Source organism: Microtus oregoni, unplaced genomic scaffold, assembly GCF_018167655.1.
Source record: "Microtus oregoni isolate MIOR12 unplaced genomic scaffold, Mior012 000022F_ref0000154, whole genome shotgun sequence".
Taxonomy (NCBI): domain Eukaryota; kingdom Metazoa; phylum Chordata; class Mammalia; order Rodentia; family Cricetidae; genus Microtus; species Microtus oregoni.
Window position 1 is genome coordinate 14,297,478 of NW_024543081.1, and position 27,372 is coordinate 14,324,849.

The 27,372-nt window shown below is 49.9% G+C and overlaps 1 protein-coding gene and 1 non-coding gene across 2 annotated transcripts; one reads left to right on the top strand and one right to left on the bottom strand.

Annotated features, from left to right (window-relative positions):
* Positions 1 to 492: 492 nt before the first annotated feature.
* Positions 493 to 26,909, top strand: Tab1 (TGF-beta activated kinase 1 (MAP3K7) binding protein 1). Its single transcript, XM_041672593.1, has 11 exons — positions 493 to 548; positions 11,531 to 11,667; positions 12,002 to 12,155; positions 12,897 to 12,983; positions 13,413 to 13,551; positions 16,071 to 16,184; positions 17,130 to 17,241; positions 19,363 to 19,507; positions 21,510 to 21,732; positions 23,106 to 23,262; positions 25,061 to 26,909. The coding sequence occupies exons 1-11, from the start codon at positions 516 to 518 to the stop codon at positions 25,266 to 25,268; spliced, it is 1,509 nt and encodes a 502-aa protein (XP_041528527.1). The 5' UTR covers positions 493 to 515; the 3' UTR covers positions 25,269 to 26,909.
* LOC121461578 lies at positions 22,571 to 22,677 on the bottom strand. The gene has a single exon (XR_005976192.1). It is a non-coding gene; the product is annotated as a U6 spliceosomal RNA (small nuclear RNA).
* Positions 26,910 to 27,372: the final 463 nt, after the last annotated feature.

The window sequence follows — 27,372 nt, forward strand, 5'->3', positions numbered from 1 at the left end:
ACAAACATACTCCTGCTTTGGGCACCAGCAGTTCCTGTCAGGTGCCAGTTGACGCAACACGGCCTTGCTACTGTCCATAAAAAACTTCACTTCCGAGCATTTACAGCTACCCCGAATTGCAGCCTTCCCCAATTTGAAGGTCAGCTAGTTTGGCTTCCTTTGGCCTCCACCATAAGGCCAAGAGGTCACCCAAGACTCTTGTAACCCGAATCATTCGTTCTTCCCTCCCCCACAAAGCGCCTTAAATGGGCTCTCAGGATCCCCATCTCAAAGAAACCTGGAGAAAACGCGCAGAGAGATCCCAAGAAATAAGAAAGTGGACAGCGAAGGTGCTTCGCGCACTTTCCACTGGGGGCGGAGGGTAGAAAAACGCGCCCGCGCAAAGCTCCTCTGCTGCACCTCCTCCGTTCCGCAGGGGGCGCTGTGGATAAGGGGGCGGGTGGAACACAGTCGGGGCCGCTCTAGCAACCCATTTCGCTATTCGGAGAGACTGGCGCGCCGCGGGGTCCTCCAAGATGGCGGCGCAAAGGAGGAGCCTGCTTCAGAGTGTGAGGAAACCGACCCGCTCTCCGGGCTGGGAGGGTTGGGAGCTCGGGTGTGTCCTCGGTGCAAGAGCGGTTATCTTTAGATGGCAGAGTGTGGACCCCTCGCCCCAGAGATCAGTGGGTGCTTGCAGCGCGCCCGCGACCCGTGCGAGGCTGGCGACTCGCCCGCTCTGCGCGTGCGCACCGCAGGCCGAGCCTTTGGGGGTCAAGGGCGCCGGGGTCCTGCGGAGTGGGATAGTCCTGGTGCCGGAAGGGGACGTGGCTCCGCGGAGCTGGCCATCCGGGGCGCGGACGCGGCTAATCATAAATAGTCCCGGTTGTGTAAGGCGCGTTGTATCTCAGGCATTGTGTGGACCTCTTTACGGTCGTGAGCTTCGCAGCAGCACCAGCCCATAGCTAGGTACAACAGTTATTTCTGTTTTCCAGATGAGGAAACCGAGGTCACACAGCTGGTGAGCGGCAGGGGCAGAACTAAAATCAGTCTGCCTCTCTAAAACCCCCCAAGCTTTAGGTTGCTCAAAGAAGTGATGTCTTGGGGTATTGGTTCTGCCTCCCAGTTCACCAGATCCCCTAACTCGAGGTCCCTTCTCTAAAGTGGGAGTAGGTAGGATGTCGGACTCGGTAGTCTGGACCTCCACGGGTCTGACGCAGTCTTCTGCCCCTGCATTGTTCTCACACGTGCGCACAGTTACACATGCATGGTAGCCGCACAGAACTTTGACGGAACTGACAGGACGCTGGTCCCCTAGTCGTGGTACTCTGTAGGAGTTGCCTGTGAATGATGGGCTAGGTTGTGGATTCCTTGAAGACAGGGACTTGTCACCTTTTGCTTAGCGTGTTGACTCCACCGTTGACCGCCCTTGCATGCTAGGTGCTTGGTCGGTGTTTGGTCTGGAGCTAGGCCTTGGCTTTACAAGGAGGAGGGGAAATAGCACTCCTGTCCTTGAGGGTCCGAAGCGTGAGAAGTGGAAGAAGTGATGGCCTTTATTATTGTGTGCCTGTGGAGGCTTTTGTACAACTCTGGGAGGCCTGGCTTTCTGCTTTGTTAGGTCCCGGAGGGACAAGGCCCTTGTATAAATGTCTCCATTGTAGAAAGCATCCCGGGAACAGTGATATATTGTGGTCCCGAGAAAAAGAGGGGCTGGAAAAAAAAATAGTAAATGATGCTTGCTAAGGAGAGAATAGTCACCTGGGTCAAATAGCTTCTCTGTCTGCTAGATGTGATGGGCCCAGAGAGCTCCAGTTTGGTAGAAGGTAGACTTTCCCCAGCACTAGAACGGCTTCTCTGCTGGAGGACTTAAAAAAGGGGGTGGGGACGGAATAGCTTTTAACAAGTAGTATCTGTTTTGTTTGTTTTTTGAGACAAGGTTTCTCTTTGTAACAGCCCTGGCTGTCCTGGAACTTGCTCTGTAGACCAGGCTGACCTTGAACTCAGATATCTGTCTGTCTCAGACCCCCCACTCCCCCCAGTAGGATTAAAGGTGAGCACCACCACTGTCCATCTAATTTAATTTTTAAAAAATTCTACATGTATGAGTATTTTGCTTACATGTTGTAGGTGCATGCCTGGTGCCTATGAAAGCCAGAGGCACCAATTTCTCTGGAAATGAATTCAGACAGTTGTAAGCCGCCATGTAGGTGCTGGGAACTAAACTTGGGTCCTCTGGAAGAGAAACAAGTGTTCTTACCTGTTAAACCATCTCTCTAGTACGGAATTTGGTTGATTGGTTGTTCTGAGACTCAAACAGTGATGTAGCATTGGCTTGCCTCCAGTTCACTACCTAGATCAAGTTGACCTTGAACTCAGAGATCTGCTTTCTTCTGTTTCTGGTGTGCTGGGATTAAACACTACATCACCACACCCAGCGAAGAAAAGTGGTTTTAAAGAAAACTTTAGATCAGTGGATTTCAACCTTCCTAATGCTGTGGCCCTTTAATACAGTTCCTCATGTTGTGGGAACCCTCCAACCATGAAATTATTTTATTGCTACTTTGTAACCAATTTTGCTACTGTTATGAATAGTAATGGAAGTATCTGATATGCAGGATGTCTGATACACACTCCTGTGAAAGGGTCATTCAGCACAAGGTGGGGCGAGACCCACAGGTTGAGAAAAAGCTGCTTTAGAATAACTCAGCATATGGAAGGCAGAAGCAGGCAAATCTCTGAGTTCAGGGCTAGCCTGGTCTACAAAGTGAGTTCCGGGACAGTCATGATTGTTATACAGAGAAACCCTGTCTCAACAACACAACAACAACAACAAAACCCAGTCCTTGTGGCCTGGAGAAACCAAGTCCCTGATGGCTCAGTTCCCCCAATCCAGAAGGACTCCCTGGAGAATTGATGCTATTAAGTAAACTGTAAAATACTCCCCAAGTTTGGTAACACTCAGCTGCGGGGGCTCTGCAAACACCAGGGCCTGCAGTGTCTGAGTAAAGCAAGAAGGAAAGCCACTTCCACATGACTTAGCTGGTGTTGGTTCAAACGTCTGGAGTGTAACTCTGGGCAGTTAGTTTATTTTAGATATGTATGAGTACAGTACAACTTTGGAAGAAAGTTTCCTGGTGACAGTTATCACAATCATGCTCAAGGCGTGACTACTCTTTTACAGAGTCCATAAGAATAAGTTCTGCTGACTGCGAAGCAATGCTCAGGACAAAGGTCTAGGGAGGAAGAGTCTGGGACCAGAGTCAGCTATGGCCTGGCCCTGCAGATAGCACAGGTCACCAGTCTCTTATGTACATCCACCCTCAGCTTTCCAGGCAGAAACCAGTATACAGCCTTTCCATTGAAGAGACAACCCCGTGTGTTTAACATTCCTGGTCCCTAGTGCTCACCTGTGAGCACAAGGATCGTGTGCCCTCTACACTCAGCCACAAACTTGTGCCTTCAGTGCTGCTGAGAGTGATCCCCTGAAGTGTCTGTGAGTGTTACTGCTATGGCAGGCGTCGTGCCGGTGCTGGAGACACTGTCCTCCTGAAGCTTCTGTCCTAGTGACGGAGACAGGTGGTAAACAGCAAGTACAGATTATATATAATCTAGTAATAGCTAGTGCACGCTAAGGTCCAGAAACAGTAGGACAGGGGCTGTTTCCAACAGGGTGGTAGGGATAGTATCTCAACATTTGTTGAGATAGGGGTAGGAATGTGGGAGATGAAGTATTTGAGAGCCTGCCCTTTTCAGGAGTCACCAAGGAAGCTAGTGTGGCTGGAGCACCTTGGAGAAATGATAGCTGTGGTCTGAGATACTGTTGGCTTAGTGATTGCTGCTGTAGCCTTCAAATTCTGAGTAGTTTCAGCAGGGGCCTGAGGATATCTGACTTTGGTTAGAGAAAAATTCCTCTTGGGTTAAGAGTGGAAGCCTGGGGCCTGCTGAACCTCTGGCTGGTGTGAGAAGACATTGGTTTGGCCAGGATGATGGAGTCGGTGGGAAATAGCAGTATGGCTGACCTTTGGAGACAGCCGTTGTGATTACTGGTGAATGGAGTTGCCTGCGAGGTGTGTGACGGATGGAGAAGAGCCAAGGACTCCAAGGGTCCGTGTGAGCATCACCTGTGCTGTGGGTGAAGTAAGGAGTGCCTTTGGAGCAGGGAGAACTGAGAGTTTGGTTTGTGACTGTGGTGCATGACTGTAATACCAGCTGCTCAGGAGGCTGAGTTGGAAGGGTCGCTCGAGACCAGGAGTCTGAGGCCAACCTCAGCAACATAGTAAGATGGTATATTCAAAAATATAAAAAAACAAAAAAATGAGTTTGGAAAAAGAATGCCAATCTGAAATCATTTTTAGACTTGGATTTGTCCTGAGAAATTATATTTATTAAATCACAGGTGCTACTAAGATGTTTTTTTTTCTTTTGGTGTACCTTAAATAAGTACTGGGCTGGCGGGTTTACTCCATTGCTTGAGTGTTTGCCTAGTATGTGTGAAGTCCTGGGCTTGATTCCCAGCACCTCATAAAACAGTGTGGTGGTACAGGCCTGTAATCCTAGCACTTGGGAGGCAGAAACAAGAAGGTCAGACTATGTGAGACCTTGTCTCTAAACACATTTGTCCACTGAAATGAAAACATTTATTTTGGAAGAAGGAAAAAAAATTCAGAGTTGATGTATAGCTCAGTAGAAGAGTGTTTGCCTAGCGTGCACAAGGCCTGGGGTTCCATCCCAACACTGGGAAGGGGAGGGAAAGGAGGAAGTCAAGTTCACCAGGCATCAGGAATGAGGTCCAGCTGCTGTGCTGGTCCGCAGAGACCATACCACAGTTATTAGTAGACCTTTGAGCATATATCATGGAGTCTAGCAGCAGCAGAGAGAGTATTTGATGGAGGCTCTAGAGGGCAGTGGGAGCCTGGAGTGACTTGGCCTCAGAGAAGTGGGTCACATAGGAGGTTTTTGAGAAGAGAAGAAACTGCTGTCCCTTACCCTAAGCCATCTTCCCCGGGGCATTGTTCTCCCTTCCAAGCTTCCTTTTGGTCTCTTTAGCAATGGACTGCTTTCACCACAGAACACTCGGCCTTTTCATACCATAATTTGATATTCATGCTGTGGCCTGAACTGGGAACGGGGCTTTGTCCACTTGTCTGCCTGGGTTTTGAGATGAGCCCGGATGGGGACAATTATGTACTCCTTGATTTCGATAAGAGTGCATGAGAATTTGAGGAACTCATGCTTAAATAAACATGCACATGTATGTGTGTGAAGTCCCTGAGGCTACACATGCAAGGGTCACTTTTCAAACCACAGCAGACTGTAGGAGGCTCCTTCTCAAAATCAGGCTGGAGTTAGGTCCTTTGAAGTGGCCTAGTCTCTTAGCACATTTTCTGTTGAATTTTATGAATAGTTCTTTTAAATGATGGAGGAGTCATGGTGTGTGTGTGTGTGTGTGTGTGTGTGTGTGTGTGTATACACGGCTCTGTACTGAGGGCTTAGAGTGTGAAACACCCCCTTCTCAGCTTCCCCAAGGCTAGTGCCCCCTGAGCTCACGGGGCTGGCATTTGGGGACGTGGGAGAGAGTATGCATCAGTCAGTACAGGGGCGGAGGAGTGGGCGTTTGTGTGAGTAGCAAATATGTGACCTTTCCAAAAATTGTTAAGCAGTGTGGAGGAAGGATGAGACTTGGCAGACGTACTAAGAGTCGCTGGGGATGCTGCTTATGGATAGTCCCTGGCAGAACAGGAGAGGAGGAGAACACGCTCTAAGCTTGCTCAGCCATAGCATGTGTGTGTGTGCGTGCAGGTGTTAGTGGAATCCAGAAGAGGGCATCTGATCTGGAGCTGGAGTTCAGGTGTGTGCGCGTGTGTGCATGTGTGTGTAGGTGTTAGTGGAATACGGAAGAGGGCATCCGATCTGGACCTGGAGTTCAGGTGGTTTTGGGCCATCCTGTGTTCTGGGAACTGAATTTTGGGTCCTCTGGAAGAGCACCACTGAGTGCTTTCCTTCTGCCTCTCGTCCCCCACTTTGAGCAGGGGCCAATTTGGAGACTAGCCCTAGCTAGCCTGTACCAGGTTGAACTTGTGGTGGCGACCTTTCTACTTTTTCCTCCTGAGTGCTAGATCTAGGCTAATCTCCTTTAAAACCTAGAGGATGGGCTGGAGAGGTGGCTCAGAAGTTAAGAGCCCTTGCTGCGCTCTCAGGGTCTGTGACAAGCAATGGCTTGAGTAGATTCTCATTTTTTGTCTTCTAGATACTACTGTAAGTCACACTGGCTTTCCACTTAGCATAATACTGGGAAAGTTTGCATTCAAAATAAAGTCATCTGAGAAAGAAACTGACAGTTTAAGGATAAAATTGGAAGTAGCATTATGGCTTTTAGATTGATCTCAGCGTTTTGACTAAGGTCAGATGTGAAATTGGAAGTGTATAATGCATTGAGAATGGCCTGTGCCTGACATGGCCGCTCTCCACAGGTGGGTTGGAGCAGGGACTTGCGGGTAGGTGAGACTGAGAAATACAGACAGGTGAGTGTTGCCTCTCTGTGCTTGTTGGGTAAAATTTGTCTTTATCTCACTAGAAAGCCAAGGAAAACTGGCCAGGAACTTACTGCCTAACGATGACTGATGTAAAGTAAGTGGGACTTGGCTTAGCAAGGAGCACTGGTGTTAGTTGGCTTATCTCTGTGACCGAAGCACCGAGACCAGAAGCCTCTTCGTTTGAGGCCCCAGTGTAACAGGCTTTGTGAGTGAGGGGTGAATGGGGTGCATGAATGTTCTGTAGAGGTTAGAGGACAACTTAGAGTCATTTCTCTCCTTCTTCCATGTGGCTACAGTGATGTGAGTTCCCATTTAGGTTAGAAGTCAGGAACAGAGCTAGAAAGTGTTTTTGTGGCCAGGAAGCAGTTTTCCTTTTTCTCTCATTTGACCTAATCCAGTCCTGTGGTGAGATTGTGACTAGGCAAACATCCCATGAAGGAAGCATGAGTGAGGGTGGAGACACCGTATTCATGGGTCAGAGGTTGGCGCAGTGGAGATGCGGGTTCTCCCCAGGCTGGCCTGTAGATTCAAGTAGTCGTCATCATTTATTCATTTATTTCTGAGACAGGGTCTCACTGTGTAGTTCAGCATGGCATCAAACTTGTGATCCTACTGCCTCAGCTTCCCAAATGCTGGATTTACACGTGTGTATTCTATGCCTGGATTCCCAACAAGGCTGTGTGTATATGTGTGTTGTGTATGTGTACACAGTCATAAAATTTATATGGAAAGGCATAGAAACTAGACTAGCCAAAACAGTCTTGGGAAAAAAACATATAGTAACAGAAAGTCCCATGGGTCAGTGGTTCTCAACCTGTGGGTTCTGCACCTCAGCTATTACATTATGATTCATAACGGTTGCAAAATTACAGCAACAAAAATAACTTTATGGTTGGGGATACCACACCATAAGGAACTGTATTAAAGGGTCACTGTATTAGGAAGGTTGAGAACCATTGCTATAGGTGAATTTAAGACTATATCAAAGCTGGAGAGATGAACGGAACAGAGTTCAGAAACACAGCAGGATGAGGTGTGATGGGAACTCAGTGGAGGAAGCTGATCTTCAAAAGTGATGTTAGAACCATTGGCCACCCTAATGTAGGGGGACATTGACCTAGAGCTGCCTGCTACAGAAATGAATTCAAAAGAGGTCTTGGGTGTAGGCGTAGACCTGTAAAACTTCGCCAGGCGGTGGTGACACATGCCTTTAATCCCAGCACTCAGGAGGCAGAGGCAGGCAGATCTCTGGGTTCAAGATTAGCCTGGTCTACAAGAGCTAGTTCCAGGGCAGGCCCCAAAGCTACAGAGAAACCCTGTCTTGAAACCACCCCCTCCAAAAAAAAAAAAAAAAAAAAAAAGAACTGTAAAACTTCTAGTGAGACTCTCATGGCCTGGGCTGCTCAAGGAGCCTTTGGATATGACTCTAAAAGGAAGAAATCAATAAAATGGAAATCATTAAAAGTTTAAGTTTATTCTACCAAAATCAATATGGGGTAAATGGAATGGTAAGCTACTGACTTGGGAAAATATTTACAAGTCATATAGTCATCAAAGCAGTGTGGGGCAAAATATGTGAAAAACTCTCAGAGCTCTGTTGTTAACCCAGTTTAAAAGGAAGCATAAAATAAAAACAGTTGCCAGAGGGGACCTGTGGGTAGCAAGTGAGCACTTGAAAAGATGTCAGTGGCATTAACTATTAGGGAAATGCAAACTGCACCATGAGGTCAGGCATATGTTAGAGTGTTGAGAGCAGACCTAGTGATGACCATGATGCTGTCCACTTGGAGTGCTGGCTGCTGGCGGGAGGACACATGGCACAGCTGCCCTGGAAAATGGTTTGACAGCTTCTTCTAATGCTAAATACCCAGGAGCTGGAGAATGGCTCAGTAGTTAAGAACCCTTGTTGCTCCTCTAGAAGATTTAAGTTTTGTTCCTGGCACCCATGTCCAGTGACTCAACACGCCTCAGGTTCTAGTTTTCTCTTCAGGCGTTCAGGAGCATCCACACACGTGGGGCATTTAAAGTAATAAATATCAACCTATCTCTGTCCCCCATTTGAGACACTGTATAGCTCTGGCTGGCCTGCCGCCCAACTACTGGGACTAAAGGTGTGTACTATCATTCCTGGCCCAATAAAGAAATTTACAAGGAAGAGAGCTAAACATTCATTTACTTGGACCTGGTGCTTTTTTTATTTTTATTTTTTATTTTTTGTATGTATGTGTGTGTAGCACATGCGTGTCAGCCTTCCAGTAGATGTTTGTGACCCAAGCAGCCCGAACCCTAGGTAGTTACCAGAAGAAATGAAAAGTTACACTCAGAGTGTTGCCCGAATGTCCTTCAGAGGATGCAGGGATAAGCAGGCTCCTCCATGGTCCATCAGTGGGAAAGGAGAACTACACAGTGCTGCGGTAAAGATGAGCAAGCTAGGGCTGGAGAGATGGCTCAGTGGTTAAGAGCACTGCCTGCTCTTCCAAAGGTCCTGAGTTCAATTCCCAGCAACCACATGGTGGCTCACAACCATCTGCAATGAGATCTGGTGCCCTCTTCTGGCCTGAAGGCATACCTTCAGACAGAATACTGAGAATACTGTATACATAATAAATAAATAAAATCTTTAAAAAAAAAAAAAGATGAGCAAGCTACTAATGTGCACAGGCACCAGTGTGTCTGAATCTCAGGGGCACGCACGAAAGAAGCCAACCTTACAGGGTCATACGCCACATGCTTTGACAGATGCCGTTCTGAAAAAGGCAAAACCACAGGATGGCGAACAGGCCCAGTGTGCCAGCCTAGGGTGCGTGGAGCATTTGAAGTGTCCTGACTGGAGGTAGCAATACAGATGTATAGTGTATCAGCATGACTGCGTACCCAAAGACATCATTTTACTTCCTGGTCATTTCATAAAATAAACTCCCATACCCAGTAACAGTTGCTCCAGGGCACTAAGTACTGAATAAAAGCTTTGAAATAGATGAATGTGGCATAAAAGCAATTAAAATTGGAGGATGTGTATATCTATAAACTGAGTTCTCACTATGTAAATAAGCAGAAGGTGAGATTTGCCATAGAAGCTGGTCCCATATCTGTTTGGACCAGCCAGCTGAAGTGGTTTTACATTTCTCTCTCTCTCTCTCTCTCTTTTTTTTTTTTTTTTGAGACAGGGTTTCTCTGTGTAGCCAGGACTGCCCTGGAACTTGCTCTGTAGACCAGATTGGCCTTGAACTCAGAACACCTGTCTCTGCCTCTGCCCCCAAGTGGTGCTGGGATTAAAGGCATGTGCCACCACCACCCACCTGTTTTTACACCTTTTTTGAAGATCATTACTAGTAGTATGTAAGAAGTTGCATCTGGTGGTCATAATTGTTTAATATTTCAATAAAACTTTACAACTTTTTCAGGGTGTTTTATGTGCATGAGTGTTTTGCCGCATGTGTGTATGTGTACCTGGCATATGGTGCTTGCTTTCTGGACCTTGAGATAGCCTTCCAGTGTGTCTTTAATCTATGCCATCTCAGTCTCGGCTTCAGATGCACATGGAAGGTGCTTTTGGGAACCTCAGGGCACACTGGCTACTGCTTGTTTACCTTAGCCAGGCCCTTCTGTCCATACTCCCTCACTGCAGGATGTAGAATGTATAATTGAGGCCTTGAACAAGACCAAGTTCCCTGGCTGCCAGAGGGGCTTTTCCTAGTTTCATGCATGAGTCTGAAGACGTGGCTGATCCCATCCTCAGATAGTCCTGAGTCCTGCACTCATGAGGACTTGCATTGTACTGTTTCCTGCTGCTGGGTCTTGCTTACTAATAAGTCCTACATCCAGAAAGAAAGGGGAAGAGAAGGAAAGAAAAAGGAAATACACATGCTTGGGGCCATCTCTAGGAACCTTACAAAATTAAAAGTTATCTGGCAGTAGTGGCACATGCCTTTAATCCAGCACTCTGGAGACCGAGACAGGCCTGGTCTACAGGACAAGTTCCAGAATGGTTAGGGCTGCCGGGTGGTGGTGGCGCACGCCTTTAATCCCAGCACTCGGGAGGCAGAGGCAGGCGGATCTCTGTGAGTTCGAGGCGTCTACAAGAGCTAGTTCCAGGACAGGAACCAAAAAGCTATGGAGAAACCCTGCCTCAAAAATCCAAAAAAAAAAAAAAAAAAAAAAAAAAACAAACAAACAAACAAAAAAACAGAATGGTTAGGGCTATAAAGAGAAACCCTGTATTTAAAAAAAAAAGAAAAGAGTTGGGATATTTAGGCCAAGATTGGACTGTGTGTGTGTGTGTGTTATGTGTGTTTGTGTGTAAATGTCTGGTGATTGTGTAAAACATCCTGATTTGAGATCTCGTGGGATAGGATAAAAGTCAGGTATAGGCATGAGAGATGGTACCAAGGTGCAGTATGAGTACACAAGGCCATGACCCCTGCCTGAGACCTGCCTAACAAGAAAAAGGATGTGCACAGGCCTTCAAGCTGTAGCTATTGGAGAAGGAAATGGGAAGGGGCACAGGTGGAGGCCTCCATACTAGGAAGAGTGACAGACTGACTTGCAGGCTTGAATTTCTGATGGCCAGGTCCTCACTACCTTCCTGAGAACATGTGTGGGAAGCTGTTTATGACACAGACATCCCGGGCTGCACACAGGTCAGGCATTGTGCCGGCGGGGCATGCATTCTGCAGTTGGTTTCCTTTGTGCTGCCCAGCCCGAACCTTTGTGTGAGGAGTGCGCCAGAGAGTGTCCTGTGTGTTACACTAGCATTTCCTGCTTTGTAGTGAGCTCTCTCTGAGAAGCTATGCTGAGCTTTCCACTTGGGAATGCTGCAGTTTTAGGATTCCTGTGGGAACCAGTTTGTGGATACACCATAAAAACAGGAAGCCTTTTGTAAGTGTCTCTTCAGAGAAGCATCTTTTCCCAGACATAACTATCTTTTAGGATCCAGGCCCTCCTTTGTCCTTGTCGGAGAAGCAGGAGCAATGGGGTCTGGGGACGATGGTGGGCTTTCACAGTTTCCTGATGTTTCCCAGGAGCAACAGCCAAGCTGGACAGATGACTTGCCACTCTGTCACCTCTCTGGAGTCGGTTCAGCTTCCAACCGTAGCTATTCTGCTGATGGTAAGGGCACCGAGAGCCACCCTCCAGAGGACAACTGGCTCAAGTTCAGGTATGTGTGGCATTGCTGTACTGGACAGAGAAAGTCAGTTCATGAGCAAGAAAAGATAAACTGTCTTGACACTACCGTGTACGAGGCTTGCCTGTGAAGTAGGGCCTGTGGGAAGTGACCACTGCTGGGGTCCTTTCTGTGTCTAAGCCAGGGGCCCGCTATGGTATAGGGATGGAGTGGACTAAGCAGGTCATTTTCCTGGTTAAATGATGACTACCATGTGGGTGCCCCAGTGAGTACCTGTAGCCTTTTCTGCCTTTAGTCCTCCCCCATTCCTTCTTCCCCATCACCTTCATGCCGGGTCTCAGTCCTCTTCCTGCCCTCCCTCTGCTAGAAGTGAAAACAACTGCTTCCTGTATGGGGTCTTCAATGGCTATGATGGCAACCGGGTGACCAACTTTGTGGCCCAGAGGCTCTCTGCAGAACTCCTGCTGGGCCAGCTCAACACTGAACATACTGAGGCTGATGTGCGGCGGGTCCTGCTGCAGGTAAGGGGATTGGCCTGGCTGCCAGTGGCCTGTTCTGCCTGTGTGTCCTCTCCTCCCTGGCACTTGGGCCCCGCAGCTCTAAGTGTGGACAGGATGGTCTGAAGATTGCCTGCTTCTTCATCCCCTACCAAGGATCAATTCTAGGTACAGTTCATGGAAGCAGGGGCTCCTTGCCCCCAGGAGTCCAGGACAGGCAGGCACAGCAGTTTTTCCACTGGTAGCAGGGCTGACCTGGGAGGAGGCTCACTGGGAGTGGAGAATGGAGGCCCTGTGGGGATACGGTCCTTAGCAGTGACCCCTTGACTTGGGGTGTGGTCCGGTGCTCCTTCTCCAGTGTTGATGGCACCCGACATGCTCTGCACCTCTCCCCACTCCTGTTCTGGCCTGCACCTCACTGGCCAGGCCTGGGTTTCTTCTGTTGTCTGTTGGGATTTCCTTCTCCCCAGGAAGGCTTCTTGGTCTTTGAGAATTCCCCCATCCTTTTCCTGTTCTCTGTGGCCTCGGGGCTCCTGGCTGGAGCTTTGCAGAGGCTGTTCCAGGAGGAGCTTTCAGCTTCACCATTGTCCAGCAGGTGAACAGAAAAGCCCACATATGAGGCAGCAATGATGTGTGTTGCTTACCCATGGTAGATCTTGTGATCTACCATGAATGCTGTGGATCTGTTATTCTCCATAGGGACATCTTAGCAGGAGGTGATGATATTGTTTGAGCCAGCCCTTGCCTTGCCCTGTGTCCCCTCAGGCCTTCGATGTAGTAGAGAGGAGCTTCCTGGAGTCCATCGATGATGCCTTGGCTGAGAAAGCCAGCCTCCAGTCCCAGCTGCCAGAGGTAATGGTCTGTACTGCTGGGTGCCAGCATTAATCCTCTGTGTTGCTTGCCACCCACAGCACAGCAAGGTCTGCAGCAGGAATCAGGAGACAGCATCCTGATGGGGAATTTGGGGTGGCAGTGGGAGTATCCCTATGGGGACTCCGAGTTTCATCCTTGGATGGCAGCAATAGATGGAAGGAAAGGCCTTTCTAGGTCCTGTGATCTGACTCAGTCCAGAGCCAGGGTCACCTTCAGGCTGCCCCTGGTTAAAGCACCAGTGGCCTTCCCAGGCATCCTACAGGTATCTAGCCTGGCTGTGTCTTTGCTGATAATCTGTCTGTCTTGGCTGCTCAGGGCCCCTGCTGCTTTATCTCAAGGGACGGAGGATTGGTTAGATGGTCCTCGAGCACCTGCGCTGCTCTGATCTTTCTCGATGATGACTTGCAGGGTGTACCCCAACACCAGTTGCCACCTCAGTATCAGAAGATCCTTGAGAGACTCAAGGCACTGGAGAGGGAGATTTCAGGAGGGGCCATGGCTGTTGTGGCTGTCCTTCTCACCAACAAGCTCTACGTCGCCAATGTTGGTGAGCCGCCCACCCACCCCATGCCATTCTGCTTCTGTACAGGCATACCCTGAGCTTCCCAGGGCTGTGGGCCACTTTCCCCATCACTCTCTTGTGTGTGTCAATCCTAGATGGAAGGCAAACAGAGGAGGCAGGGGTAGGTGTCCTCCCTTTGGATGAACTGCATCCATTTTATTTTTGTTTTTAATTTATGTGTATGAGTGTTTCATCTACATGTTTGTCTGTGTACCACATGTGTGCCTGGTGCTTGTTGAGGCTATGAGTGGGCATCTGGTTTCCTGGAACTGGAGTTAAAGATGGTTGTGAGCCACTGTGTGGGTACTGGGAATAGAACTGTATTCTTTGGAAGAGAATTCAGGACTATTAACTACTGGGCCGTCTCATTGTGGGACGTGGGGCAGTCTCTGCAAACACCAGGGCTAGCAGAGTAATGATCAGTCCATGTGAGGCAAGAAGGAAATCCAGTTCAACGTGATTCTGATGTTGGCGCAAACTTGTAGAGCAATGTTCCCAACCTGGGGGTCGCCTAAGACCAGCGGAAAACAGAGATATTTACATTATGATTCATAACAGTAGTAAAATCAGTTATGAAGTAACAATTTTATGGTTGAGGTCCTCACAACATGAGGAACTATATTAAAGGGTCACAGCACCAGGAAGGCAAAGAACCCTCCCTGCTCTAGAGTTTGCGACCAGGCAGTTTATCTTGGGCATATTTAAGTACAGTACAGTTTAGTATAACACAATCCCGTGTGTACAGTGAGGCTCCTTTTCTTTTTTGAGATAGGATCTCTCCTAGCTGTCCTGGAACTCACTATATAGACCAGGTTGGCCTTGAATTTAAAGAGATACCCTGCCTCTGCACCCGACTGCTGGGATTAGATTAAAGGCATGCACTACCACACCCAGTGAAACTCTTTTCTAAGTACATGTCACTTCCATGAAGATGTGCTCTATAGATGGGCTACATATGTTAAGGTCTAGGGGAGAATCTGGTGTGATTTGGGGCATACAGGTAGCGCAGAGGTCACCTAGGCTATCAACCACTTTGGTCGTGTTTGGAGGAGCTTGGGAGAGCTACAGGCAGCCTGGCCCTACAGATAGCACAGAGGTCATCTAGGCTGTTAACCAGCTCCATTTCCAGCCTTCTGGGTAGACAACTGGTTATTTATCTATCTCTGCCTTTGAAGAGACAGCCCTGCACATTCAACATTCCTGGTTTCCCTAGTGCTTATCTATGAGTGCAAGAACCTCTGTGCTCCCAACACCTCCAGTCCCATGGCTCTTCTTTTGGAAGAATTTACATGAGTGAAGGCCTGCTCTGCATCCTCAAAAAACAGCAGGAAGCTGGGTGATAGGGACAGTTGGATTTAAGGCCAAAGGAGGAGCCATCAGGGGACCCAAGAACCTGTGCAGGTTGCATGTCACTGTAAGGACTGTCTTCCTGTCGTTGTGAAGAGACACCATGACTGCAGCAACTCTTATAAAGGAAACACATTTAATTGGGGTGGCAGGGAGCATGGCAGCCTTCAGGGAGACATGGTGCTGGCTACATCTTGATCAGACGGTAACAGGAAGTGGTCTGTCTCACTGGGTGGTATCTTGAGCATATATGAGACCTCAAAGCTCACCCCCACAGCGACACACTTCCTCCATCAAGGCCACTCCTACTCCACACCTCCTATTAGTGCCATTCCCTTTGGGGGCCATTTTCTTTCAAACCACCGTAAGGGTTTATGGTGTCCCTGACCCTCCTCCTCCTTTTCTTAAGATTTTCCTTAGGAATCAATTTGCAAAATGTAAAAGAGCTGATATCAGTAGTTAGTAAGCCGCCATGCCCCATTTCAGCCCTGGCAGTTACCATCCTATGGCCAGTCTTGTTTCATCCAGAGCCCCTTATTCCCAAATTGTTTGAAAACAATCACATGATGTTCTGAAGACTTAATATGGGTCCCTAAGGACAAGCATCTTATTAAACTCAGTCCTGTGATCACACTGTAGCATGTAGCCAGCTTCCCTCCTGATGGAGGTGGGTCTTGTATCTTATCTGTTGCTTTCATTGGTTAACTAATAAAGAAAACTGCTTGGCCTGATAGGACAGAAAATTAGGTAGGCGGAGTAGACAGAACAGAATGCTGGGAGAAAGAAGCCAAGTCAGGCAGTCGCCATGATTCTCCCACACAACACAGCCGCAGGTTAAGATATTCCCTGGGCTACACAGATTATTAGAAATGGGTTAGATCAATATGTAAGAGCTAGCCAATAAGAGGCTGAAACTAATGGACCAAGTAGTGTTTAAAAGAATACAGTTTCCGTGTAATTATTTCGGGTATAAAACTAACCGGGTGGCAGAACCCAGCCCTCTGCCATTCATCAACACCCTCCTAACTCAGATGTCCTTGCCGGCGATTTACCCCCGTCTGAGCCCCTGGTGTGTGCCATCTGCTTGTCTTCCCTGCTGGGTCAGTGGGTCCTGTTTCTCCCTCTGCTTAATTAATCTTGATCAAATGGTGCTGCAGGTACAAATCGGGCACTTCTGTGCAAATCTACAGTGGATGGGTTACAGGTAACACAGCTAAACGTGGACCACACCACGGAGAATGAGGATGAGCTCTTTCGTCTTTCCCAACTGGGTGAGTAGAGTAGGCTGGGCTCTGGGGGACCTGTGGGAACAGGGGACCAGCTCCTAGGCTCCCTCTGTGCCTACCTTTGGTAACTGGAGATGGAGGTACATGCTAGAAGGACTGGGCCAGGGCTGGATCTGCTGTTGGACAGCCTTGGAAACCTCCATCTGTGTGCTGAGGGTGGTGGTAACATCGTCTTCAGAGTTAATGAGTGTGAACTGCTGCTCAGAGGAGTACCTAACACACAGTAGGCACATATCCCTGTTCCTGAGAGAGACTTAAGAGAGCAGTGATGTCCTGCAGTCCCACTGTCCCCCAAGCCTTCCCTTCCTTCCCAGCTCTGCAGACACAGCTGCCTCCTGGACTTTGGGCAGAGGCAGACAGTGCTGTAGCGCCTGCAGGGAGAGGCCTCTGTTATAGCTGCTTTCCTCGTTACTGTAGCAGGAACCTGACATAGTAGCTTAAGGGAGAAAGGGCCTTTTGACTAACGCTTTAAAGGGATCCTGTCCATCATGGCAGGAAAGCATGGCGACAGAAGGATTCTGTATCAGCCGATTACTAAATCTTAGCAAATCAGGAAGAGCGGGAACCAGAAGCAGGTCAGCCTACACCTTCCAGAGCCCACTCTCGAGTCCTCCTCCAACTAGACCCCATATCCAAAGGGTTCCTTAACCTCCCACAACAGCACCAGCTAGGAACTGATAGCTGAAACACATGAGGCCATGGGCACATGGCACCTTCAGACCACAGCAGGGCCTGAGTGAGGGATGTTCTGTGAAGGTTGGGGCCGAGAACAGTGGGGCACGGGGTTGTTGTACTCTGTGGTACCCTGGCATCGTGTTCATTTCCTAATATTTTGTTCTTACTCACCGTGCGTGTGGACACTGCACCGCCATCCCCTTTTCCTCTTCACTGTGGAGAAATGGGCCTGTTGAATTGTCCTTTCTCTGGTAGGTTTGGATGCAGGAAAGATCAAGCAGGTGGGTATCATCTGTGGCCAGGAGAGCACCAGGCGCATTGGGGATTACAAGGTCAAATATGGCTACACTGACATTGACCTGCTCAGGTAGGTGGCCATGCCTGCAGCCCCAGCCATTTGTGAGACCAGAGGACCTGGGGTAAAAACAGATCCCAGGCTGCAGCGGCAGGGGTGCTATTGAAAGTTCAGGCCCAAGGAGATACTTTCTGCCTCCAGAGAGCGTGTGTGGAGTGGGGCCTAGGCCATCAGCAGTCTGGTCCTGTGAGCTAGGCCCACAAGGGTCAAGGAAAGAGCTGACCAAGTCCAGGGCAGCAGAAGTGCCACAGAGCCAGGAAGGAGAATCCAGTGATAGCATGAGGTACCAGCATGAACAGGAAATGACAAGACCAAAGGGCAAGGTAGAGCTGGTGGGGGGCGGTGAATCATCCATTCTTTCTGGGCCATTCCCTCTGGGTGCTAGCCAAGTCCCCATGGCAATAGTAGTCCGGGTGAGCCTTTGTCTTGTCTAGTGTGCTCACTCCTTAGGCATGACCTTTTGTTCACCTCTTACTCGGCCCGTAAAATGGGTGTTGCCACTGGGCGGTGGTGGCTCCCGCCTTTAATCCGAGCACTTGGCAGCAGGGGGTCTCTGTGAATTCAAGGCCAGCCTGGTCTACAAGAGCGAGTTCCAGGACAGCTAGGACTGTTACATAAAGAAACCCTGTCTTGCAAATAAAAAAGATGGGTGTCACCTCTTACTCGGGCCATTATCCCACAGGCATATCCCAGGAGAGGAAACTGAGGCATGGAGTCATCCAGGACCCTGGCCCGTCCTAGCACTGGTGATGGACCCAGGCAGCCTGAATTTGGAGCCTGAGTCTGTCACCTCTGGCTAGCTCTCCCATTGCCTCTGTGGTGTCAGTCCAGCATTGTGTCACAGTCAGAAAATGTTACCAGGCTTCCTGGCTCAGTTAACTCCTCCCCCTCCCAGAATCTGAATATCCAGTATTTGAAAGCTTCTCCCCTAGTTTGCAGGGATCTGTTTACTTTATAGGGTAGGAGGTCTGTGACTTAAAACTCTTCAGCAAGGGTGCATGTAGCCTTCTCTCCCAAGCCAGACACCCCCACCCAGAGGCTACTATTCCCTTACATATTCCGCCTCCTATGTCTTAGTGCACACACGTGCACCGTGTGCTTGTGTGTGTTGTGGACGGTGAGGTGCCCCTCAAGCTTTCCTAGGGCTCTGCCCTCTGTCTTCCCTCTGAACCACTTTATTAGCATCCATCTGACATGGAAAGGAGCCGCTCAGCGTGGTCAGGACAGGTCCACGAAGGTGTCCGCTCCTCCACACTTGCTCACCTGCCTTGAGCTGCTGTCCTGCCTTGTAACAAACACTGATCCACCAGATATAATGGCACTGAGATGTTTCCAGACTTCCGTCCTCATGGTTTAGTCAAGAATGTCCTCACAGGATGTATGTGCTAGAGTAGTTTGACACTATAATGATTGACACACATCTGCCATGGTATCATATGGGATCTTAGTTGGAATAGATGCTTATCTTGGCATAGTTCAAGTTATAGCAAGAGGGCAGGTATTTGTTTTTAAATTTATTTTTATTTCAAAATAGGCTCTTACTAGTAACCCAGACTGAGATGATCCATAGGTCATGCCTATGTTGTATTGACTTGGTGACATCCTCTGTCACAGCTGCCCGAGCCTGGGAATGCAGGCATTCATCACGTCAGCCATCTGACAGATGGGTTTTTGAAAGACAGCCTCCCAGCTGGGTGCTGTGGTGGTACCAGTTTGTCATCCAGCACTCGACAGGAAGAGAGGCAGAACCATTAGGAGACCAAAATCATCCTTGATACATAATTATAAATCAGTGGAGGCTACACGAGACCTTATCAAAGAACAAGTAAATAAGTCGCAGCCATTTTGATGCTCGATTCCCACCCTGCCCTGCTGCAGCCAGGCTGAGGCTGTGGCAGGAGGCACAGAGTGGAACCCAGATCTGGCATCTGACCTTTGTCTTCATGGCCCCTGGACTTTACTTCGATGGCTGCCCTCAAGAGACAGGCCCATTCTTCTTTTCTCTTTCCCTCCATCCCTTTCCCTTTTATCAAGTCAAATGTTTTTTGTTCTGAGTGTAGATTCTTACCCTCAGCAGAAACCATGCACCCTGGGAACATTGCCACACAAAGCCCTCCCTATACTCTCTCATAGTGCTGCCAAGTCCAAACCCATCATCGCAGAGCCAGAAATCCATGGCGCACAGCCTCTGGATGGTGTGACAGGCTTCCTGGTGCTGATGTCTGAGGGACTGTACAAGGCCCTGGAGGCAGCCCATGGGCCTGGGCAGGCCAACCAGGTGAGCTGGGTAGGGCACACAGGTGGCATGGAGCATAACAGGCTAGCCCATGGGCAGTATGCTGGTTACCTGGACCCCTGATTCTCAAACACTGTCACCAGGCATCTTTTTAGGGTTCAAAGCCAGGGCCTGAGGCAAAAAGGGGGAGGTGGGAACTATACTGCCCCGGAGCTTCAGGAAAGGAAGGTAACAGAGTCCGAAAAGACCATGGCAGGGCTGGAGAAATGCTTCAGTGATTAAGAACGCAAACTGATCTTCCAGAGGTCCTGAGTTCAATTCCCAGCAGCCACACCACATGGTAGCTCACAACCATCTCCAGTGAGATCTGATGCCCTCTCCTGGCATAAGGTGTGCATGCAGATAGAGCACGCATATATAAAATAAGTACATTTTAAAAAGAGAAAAAGGGCCATGATCTGCTGCCCAGAATGCTGCCAGGCTTCAGTCTCGTTCCCCTTCCCACTGGGGCCTCAGGGGCTGCCTTTCCCTCCTGTGTGGCAGATTCTCCCTCTGGGGACTATGGAGAGGTCAAGGGTGAGAGGATAAAATTATTCAGCTACTGGGAATCCCTTATTACTCTAGCCCTTAGAGATATAAGACAGACAGTAGCCATCTGCGTGACTTCCAGGGACACACAGCATTTGTGTATTCCTGAGGGTGCTTGTCAGGTGCTCTACCACTAAGATACAGTCACAGCACATTTTGTTTTTGTTTCACGACAGGCAGTTGCCTATGCTAGGCTTGAACTTGCTTTGTAACCCAGGCAGGCCTCAAACAGCATCTTCTTGCCCTAGCTCCTCAGGCCTGTCTGTGTATTCCACAGAACTCAGTTAGCATTTGAAAAAAGGGCCGTACTTTGAGCTGCTGGGTGGCCAAGTTCAGATATGCCTCTCTTTGGTGTTATTCCTGCACGTGTCAGAACGCAGTCCTTTTCTGCTTGCTTTCTTTTCTCTTCTTCCTTTCTTTTCTTTTTTCTTTCTTTCTTTCGATGGAATCTTGCTCGGTAGCTTCGGCTAGGGTGAAACTAGTGATGTAGAGCAGGCTGGAGTTCTCCTGCCTCTGCCTCCTGAGTGCTGGGGTTACAGGTGTGTGCCAAAGCATTCAGTTCTGCTTCCTCTTCTTTAACTGAAGCCTGGCTGTCACCTAATCCCTGTGTTCAAGGTCTCCTGGCCATTGTATGTTATCCTTCACTCCAGCAGCCTCTAGCTCTATGCCAGTGGTTTCCTCCTCGCGAAGAAGGTCTAGGGTCCAGTCTCAGGTGGTGTGGCTGGGCAGACAACAGCCAAACCTCCGTGCCAGGTCCAGGTCCTTCCCCTTCCCTATCCCTGTGTTCCTGCTTCCACAAGGTGACAGTCAGTCTCAGGTAGAGGACTTGAGTTGGTGCTTTTGGTCTTTTTTTGTTTTGTTTGTTCATTTTTGTTTTTTTGAGACAAGGTCTGGAACTTGCAGTGACCCCTGACTTTGCCTCCTGAGTGCTGGGGTACAAGTATATACCAACACATATGCTGAGCTTTTGATCATTTGGGGGGGGGGGGGTGTTTCCTTTCCCTTTTGGTCTTCACAGTAGATGCCCTGAGAGGCTTCTACTAGATTGAGACAGAGGCCTTGTTGGAGGGCAGCTCCTGAAGATGCCTTGTGTGTGGAATAGGTGTTTTCTCCAGGGAAGAAGGCATAATCACAGCCTTTACCCTGCGTTTCCTAGCAGTCTTCTGAGTGCCCTTGCATCCGTTCTGTTATGTAATCCCACCGAAGTGAATGTTACCCATTTAGAGGCGTGGAAGCCAGTAGAGAGATCACAAGCTCCCACACCTTTTCTAATCAGTGTGTTCCAGATGGATTATCTGGAACAGCTTGAAAGGCTCAATTACAGTTTAACTAGCAGAGACTTCCTTCACCTGCTAGGCCAATGATCCCTAGGTCTCCTAAAGAGGGCTCTGGAATTTCGGCCCCTTTCCTTAGGTCACCCTGCATTCCTCATTGAGTTCTCCCTCCACACCCCCAGGAGATCGCAGCAATGATCGACACTGAATTTGCTAAGCAAACCTCCCTCGATGCAGTGGCCCAGGCTGTGGTAGACCGTGTAAAGCGTATCCACAGTGACACCTTTGCCAGTGGTGGGGAGCGTGCCAAGTTCTGCCCGCGGCATGAAGACATGACCCTGCTGGTGCGGAACTTCGGCTACCCGTTGGGTGAAATGAGCCAGCCTACGCCGACCCCAGCCCCAGGTATGTAGGCCATGTGCTGTACAGACCAGAGCATGTAAGAGGAGTCATGGGCTGGAGGCAGCACACAGTGGCTGATGAGATGAGCTCACTGCTTGGCAGGCCAGTGGAGCCTGTGGCCTAACCTTGTTCAGCACAGACTGTCAGGCTTGCAGACTCTGAGCTGCATGTCTGTCCTTACTCCTTTTGTCTGTACAGTAAGGACATAAGACTTGCCCAGGCCACCCCTAAAGTCTTGACGCATGAGCACACCATGTCTAATCACAAAGGCAGGTAGCAGAGGTGCTAGCTGCCACCACTGATGGTGGATTTCCTCCTAGCTTGTGCCCTGCCAGGAGTGCGGTCACTTCTCACCCTCGTTAGCAACCCTAACAGGAAAGAGAAGGGCTCTAGCATGAAAGGACTTGGATGAGTCAGGTGTGGGGACAGATGGTCACCTCAGAACCTGGTACTGTGTCGGACCACTTTGGGCCAAAGAGACATTTCACTCTCTCCCCTTTTCCTCTTTAATTTTTGAATAAAGTTGCTTGGACAGAGGTGAGACCTTCTGTACATTTCCTTTTCTGTTTTTATTTTATTTATTTATTTTTTTTTTTAAAATTTATTTATTTATTAAGGATTTCTGCCTCCTCCCCGAAACCGCTTCCCATTTCCCTCCCCCTCCCCCGATCAAGTCCCCCTCCCTCATCTGCTCAAAGAGCAATCATGGTTCCCTGACCTGTGGGAAGCCCAAGGACCGCCCACCTCTATCCAGGTCTCGTAAGGTGAGCATCCAAACTGCCTAGGCTCCCCCAAAGCCAGTACGTGCAGTAGGATCAAAAACCCATTGCCATTGTTCTTGAAAAATATGGAACGCTTCACGAATTTGCGTGTCATCCTTGCGCAGGGGCCATGCTAATCTTCTCTGTATCGTTCCAATTTTAGTATATGTGCTGCCGAAGCAAGCACCCTTTTCTGTTTTTAAACAAGCAAACCCTAGAGCTCCCACCTCCACACGAGTTTGCTCTCCCATGGACACCTGGGTTACTAGAGCCCCTCTGGCCTGTTACTGCAACCATATTTTCATTGGATCAGCCTCAACCACAAACAGACTACCCCCTGCATCAAGGCATCCATTCAGAGCCAGGCAGCATTTCATTGCCTTCCTGCTTTGATCCAGTGGGCTTCCTGGCTGGAGGAAGGTCCTACTGCTGTTCTGGAAGAGACTCTACCAAGGGACATCCACCCTGGGCCACCCCAAGGGTAGAGGGCCATGCTGGGGCTTTAGAGGCCTCTTAGCTCTCACATAGCACTTGTCACTCAAGAGCAACCTTGGGCCTACTACCCTGCCTCCCTCCAGGCTGATTTCCATTTCCCTGCTCTCTCTTCTATTTCAGGGGGCCGTGTGTACCCTGTTTCTGTGCCCTACTCAAGTGCCCAGAACACCAGCAAGACCAGTGTGACGCTCTCCCTCGTCATGCCTTCTCAGGGCCAGATGGTCAATGGTGCCCACAGTGCCTCCACCCTGGACGAAGCCACTCCCACCCTCACTAAGTAAGCTGTCACATTCTAGAGACAGTCCTGGGTACCTAGAAAGAAACAGGTTGCACAACCAAGCCCTAGGGCTCAGTAGGGTAGGATGAACTCTGGGGACCCTGGGGTCTTGGGCCTCTCCAATTCCCTGCTTCTACCTCTGGAGTAGGGAGTCTCCTCGGACACAAGCAAGAAGGAGCAGTACCATTAGTTCTGGCAGGTATTAGAATTGGACCTGGGCAGGTGGAGATTCAGGGTGGACAAGGAGACCTGAGAACGGAGCGAGGCAGCATTTATCCATGGGCAGCTTCTCTGGTTTTTCTCCTGTTTTGGAACTTGTAACATAGGGTCATTGGTTCATGCATCTGTAGTTGGGGAACATTGCCTGGCCTGTACTGGCTCCTCAGAGCTACTGCTCTCTCACTGTGATTGTCATCGCGGTCAGCTGTCTATAGTTTAAAGGGCACTGGGGGTGGAAGTCATGACCTGGGAGGAAGGGCACAGTGCAGCCTTGCCTGACAGGTCTGTTGTCCACCGGCCCCTTCCATTTCTGTGACTCTGCACCCTGCCCCTGCCCTGCCCAGATCCAAGGGGATCTGGTTTCCACACTCCAACTCTGAACTGATGGAATAATACAGCTGCCACACCCAGCCCCTCTCCGTGGATAGAGCTTAGCCGGATGTGGCCAATTAGAAGGGCTGGCAGAGAGGAGTGTCCCTGCTTCTGCCTCTTTAGAGGGCCTCCCTTCTGTCCTCAAGTCTTTGCCACTGCTGTTCCTGCACCCACATTTGTGGATGTAAGGGGCTGATAGACATCTGGGCACCATGGATAGCTGTGTGTTGTCCCAGCACAATCAGGGTAGCCTCTCCTCCCCACCAGGCTTCCGCAGGAGACCGCCAGCTGTGTCCACAAAGCCGACCAGGCAAGACTTCATGCTTCTCTGTTTAACTTCCTGAACCTCACAGATCTACTCGCCTGACTCTGAGCCTTTTCTGTCACCTAGGCCAGCCTTGAGCTGGTTCAGGACAGCTCAGAGCTGTCACATGGCAAGCTAATGAATAGCTCCGTAAAGAAAGGAGGGCCATTGGTGGGTGTATCTTAGTGACCAAGCAGTGAACTAGCATACATGAACTCCTAGGTTCAATCCCCAATAGTATTTCCTGCTACCATAGTGTTAAAGGTGCTGGGGCAATACATTATGGGCTGGAGAGATCGCTCAGTGGTGAAGAGCACTTGCTGCCCTTTTTGGTTTTTTGAGACAGGGTTTCTCTGTAGCTTTGGAGCCTGTCCTGGAACTAGCTCTTGTAGACCAGGCTGGCCTCGAACCACAGATATCTGCCTGCCTCTGCCTCCCAGGTGCTAGGATTAAAGGTGTGCGCCACCACCTGGCTTAAGCACTTGCTACTCTTGCAGAGGACCTGAGTGGTTCCCAGCATCCATATCAGGTTGCTCACAACCACCTGTAACTCCAACTCCATGGGTCTGATGCTGCCTTCTGGTGTCTATGGGCACCCCTCCACACATAGAGAAAAAGAAGAAAAACAGATGTTTGAAGACTGTTCATAGTAGATGCTAGTGCTCCAGCTCTTGGGAGAGTTAGACAAGAGGATCAAGAGTTCTGGCTGTATAGCAAGACTCTCAAGAAAAGCAAAGCAATACACTTGCCCTTTTATTTATCTCTGAGAGCATCTGACCCAGCTGGCTTTTATGGGATCTTTGTCAGAGAGGCATGTTACTAAAGGGCCAGTCGTGTCACTAGGTTGGAAGTTGAGGTCCCTGATGCTGCTACCCCAGACTGATTTCCTCCCCTCTTCTGCAGCCAGAGCCCCACTCTGACCCTGCAGTCCACCAACACACACACGCAGAGCAGCAGCTCCAGCTCCGACGGGGGCCTCTTCCGCTCCAGACCTGCTCACTCTCTTCCACCCGGGGAGGACGGCCGTGTTGAGCCCTATGTGGACTTTGCTGAGTTTTACCGCCTTTGGAGTGTGGACCACGGTGAGCAGAGCGTGATGACAGCTCCTTAGCCTGGCCTCAGAGTGCAGCCTTGGCACGACTCTGTGGAGGCACAGAAGGCTTGTGTCAAGGCAGGACATGCTTCCTGACCTTTGCAGGTGCCTTGGAACCCATGGGCAACTAGGCAATCATGCAGCAGGTTCTGTCCTATGGCTCTGGGTGGTAGCGTGAGTGCGGACTGCATTGCTGGTCCACACAGAAGGCTGGAGGCCAGACCACAGACATGATTAGACAGGGCCAAGTGTGGAAGCTGCAGGTGGCTGGCAAACCATCAAGAGTGCCTCCTGACATGTTCAAAGAACAGCAAGAAGCTGTCCTGTGGACCCCACCTCCCACAGGAGACACTGCTCCATCAAGACTGCCCTCCCTGCCTCAGCCTCCCCTGTGACCTCTGCTAGTACCCCTTGCCCCTGGATGGCTATCCCCTTCCCATCTTTCAGCCTAAACTCCTAGCTCCCTAGAGCAATTGGAGTGGGTACCTGTCTCTGAGTGTCACTGGAAAAGTTGAGGAAAGCCAGGGAAGCAGTGGGACCTGTAGCAGCCACAGGGGAGCAGGACAAGGGAGGACCAGAGAGAGCTGGCCAAGGGATGTGAGTCTTAGGCTGCAGGACAGCCAGCTGGCAGCTGACCTAACCCAAGGGGAGTTGGCTTCTCCATGGGGTGCAGATGGTGAGGGCAGACCAAGTCAGAGAAGCAAATGCCCACCAGCCTTCCTCCCAGCTGGTCCTGGGGAGACTGACGGGGAGTGCTGACTGTCACAGCCTTCATGCCGCTGAGGACGCTGGTCGACTCTGGGCTCTGCTGAAAGGAGAGGTGAAGATGGCTGTGGAGGGAAGAAGTTGAGTCTTGCCTGCCCAGAAAGGCCAAGGGCACTGAGGATGTGGCGATATTTTTGGACGTGAAGGGGAAAGATGGTGCTGGTCAGGCCCTGAGTTGAACCAGTTCATAGAAGTTTCCTGCCTTTAGTCAGGAGGGCTACCACGCGACTGCCTACAGCACGACTACCCCCTTGCTCGGAGGAGGAAGCAGGCCATACCTGAGCCCTGCAATCAGGATTGGAGTCCAAGCTCAAAGCTGTGGCCTTGTAACTGGTATTCTGCAACCCCTTCCCCACTGTGTGCAGCTGCTGGACAGAGTGTCCAGTGTGTTTCTTGTAGGCAAAGGCCAGTTCAGAGCACTTCTTGCTCAAATTCCATTTCCCTAAAGTGCAGCTGCTCGCTCAGTGCCAAGAAGAAATTGGGGTTCCAAGCACTGGAGAAAGAAGCCTTCCTTGCTACTCTCCACTAGAAGTCACCTGCCCTGCAGGCAAACAGGGTTCAGCTGGTGCGTGAAGACTTGGGACAAAGGAGATTCCCTCCCAGGACAGTGGTGCTCTTTGGTCTCTAGAAATAGAACCATGTTCCTGATGCAGTAAACTAAAGATGTTTGTCCTCTTGTCTGTCTTGTAACCCATAACTTATAAACACTCAGGAGGTGGCTGCCGCTTGTTCTGCTCAGGAGGCTTGAGAACCAAGCCTGCCAGACTGGTAAGTGGCAGTGCGGAATTTGAACTCAGGTTTTCTGGCCGTCCACACCACTGCCTGCATTCACTGAGCGTGGGTTTTGCCACAGGCCTGCTGTCTGAACTAAAGAGGGCAGTTCTGTTGTCCTCCCCAGGGAGATGGGGGTGGGGTAGGCTCGGGTCAGGGGTCAGGTGCCTTGACCCCCTCACTGGCTGGTTGGTTTTATTTGGCTTTATTTGGTTGAAGGATATCTTTAACATGCCTCTTTCTCGTCTGAGGACTTTACTCATCCCTCTCAGGATTGCCTGCCTGTAGGCAAAATGCTGTGTCTGCTTAGGAACAAAGCTGGGCTTTGTCCACTGTGGTCACTAGGTCCTCCACCCTCCCCTCTGCTGGGCTTCACTTGAAGACCTCCCTATCAGGGTCTGCAGCCCTCCTATCCAGCTCTGCTCTCAGGTGTCCTGAGGGCTACTGTGGCCCTCAGTGCCCCAGTGCTATGTTCAGGGCCAGCTTTGTCTCACAGGGCTGGGGCACTGCGCTCTTAGCCTTGTGCTAGCTCACCCTGGCTTTGGTTCTATTCCATGTACTATTCCATATTCTTTCTGTGGGGGAA

What these genes read in the sequence shown, in the direction of transcription:
- Tab1 (XM_041672593.1), top strand. Translation starts at nt 516, where the DNA reads ATGGCGGCGCAAAGGAGGAGCCTGCTTCAGAGT. An exon ending in GGAGGAGCCTGCTTCAGAGT is followed by an intron (nt 549 to 11,530) that starts GTGAGGAAACCG and finishes GATGTTTCCCAG; the next exon opens with GAGCAACAGCCAAGCTGGAC. An exon ending in CTTTCGTCTTTCCCAACTGG is followed by an intron (nt 16,185 to 17,129) that starts GTGAGTAGAGTA and finishes TTTCTCTGGTAG; the next exon opens with GTTTGGATGCAGGAAAGATC.